Source organism: Priapulus caudatus, unplaced genomic scaffold, assembly GCF_000485595.1.
Source record: "Priapulus caudatus unplaced genomic scaffold, Priapulus_caudatus-5.0.1 Scaffold13058, whole genome shotgun sequence".
NCBI classification, from domain to species: domain Eukaryota; kingdom Metazoa; phylum Priapulida; class Priapulimorpha; order Priapulimorphida; family Priapulidae; genus Priapulus; species Priapulus caudatus.
Window position 1 is genome coordinate 1 of NW_014590119.1, and position 1247 is coordinate 1247.

Genomic DNA, 1247 nt, shown 5'->3' on the forward strand with positions numbered 1-1247 from the left:
AATCCTCGGCCACGAGGGGGAGAAGCCGACCAATTTACACAACCGCACCCACCAGGGGAAGAAGCTAAAACATTTGCACAAGCTCGGCCACCAGGGGGAGAAACCGCCCATGCCAGGAAGCGTCGAATATGAGCAGGTATTAAATAAATAAATAAATATATATATATACATATATATATATACATATATTACTTATCACTTTCTTATAGTATTATTGACTTATTATATTGGATGATTTATTATATCTATATGCAACGCAGCAGCTACACACCCGCGCGTTATGGGCGATAGGAATTTCGGTACTTGACTGACGTTGTGGTTACGCTTACAGTACATGGCCGCCCGTAAAGCCAGCCATCACGACGCGATGGCGCGGCTGCACAAGACTCTCGAGACGATGATACCGGACAAGGCGGAGCGAGATCAGCTCTCTTCGAAGCTGAAGATACTGCATAAGCAAGGCAAGCAAAAGACGCCAGCATAATACACGTTCGCGCGCACGCACATGTGTACCGCACGCACGCACACACGCACGCACGCACACACACATACACACACGCGCGCGCGCATGTGTACCGCACACACGCACGCACGCACACACACGTACACACACACGCGCGCGCGCATGTGTACCGCACGCACGCATGTGTACTGCACGCACGCACGACAGTGCAAACTAAAAGAAAATAATCAAAAATAAACGATTAATTCAATATTTTCAAAACTAGCGAATAGACAAACAGTTCCTATTTCAGGCAAGCATTAAAAGCAGGCCTTCCTATGCAACAGCGCATCCCGTATAACGTCGCCATTGTCGCTATACAGAGCGATCAGCGCTGTTATCGACAGACACGCCCTCTATAAACATTTCGGTTTTCCCGCTACAGGCAAAGACGTCGTGAGGAATTCGGTGAGCGAAATCAAGATGTATCTGCGGGCACACAAGTGGAACGCGGAGACGCGAAGGCGTTTTCACAAGATCAAGCGATTCATGAAGACTCACATGAAGCCAGCGAAGCCGTACCACGTGACGCGCGCCGTCATGATGAAACAGCTGCAGAAGAAACTGTCGAGCGCATAATCTAAACGCAATAAACATGAATCGCCGATCAGTCTATAGCGATATATACATATATATCAGAAGTAGATAATAGGGAATATATATATATATATATATATATATATAAGAAGAGAGAGAGAGAGAGAAGAGAGAGAGAGAGAGAGAGAGAGAAGAAAGAAAGAAAGAA

At 46.4% G+C, this 1247-nt stretch overlaps 1 protein-coding gene across 1 annotated transcript; it reads left to right on the forward strand.

Annotated features, from left to right (window-relative positions):
• Positions 1–16: 16 nt before the first annotated feature.
• Positions 17–1200, forward strand: LOC106820420 (the record flags this gene model as incomplete). Its single annotated transcript, XM_014824937.1, is given in 3 exon segments — positions 17–136; positions 332–461; positions 888–1200. Coding segments are annotated over 3 exon segments (444 nt in total), but the record flags the coding sequence as incomplete, so codon positions are not given.
• Between the last annotated feature and the right edge of the window lie 47 nt (positions 1201–1247).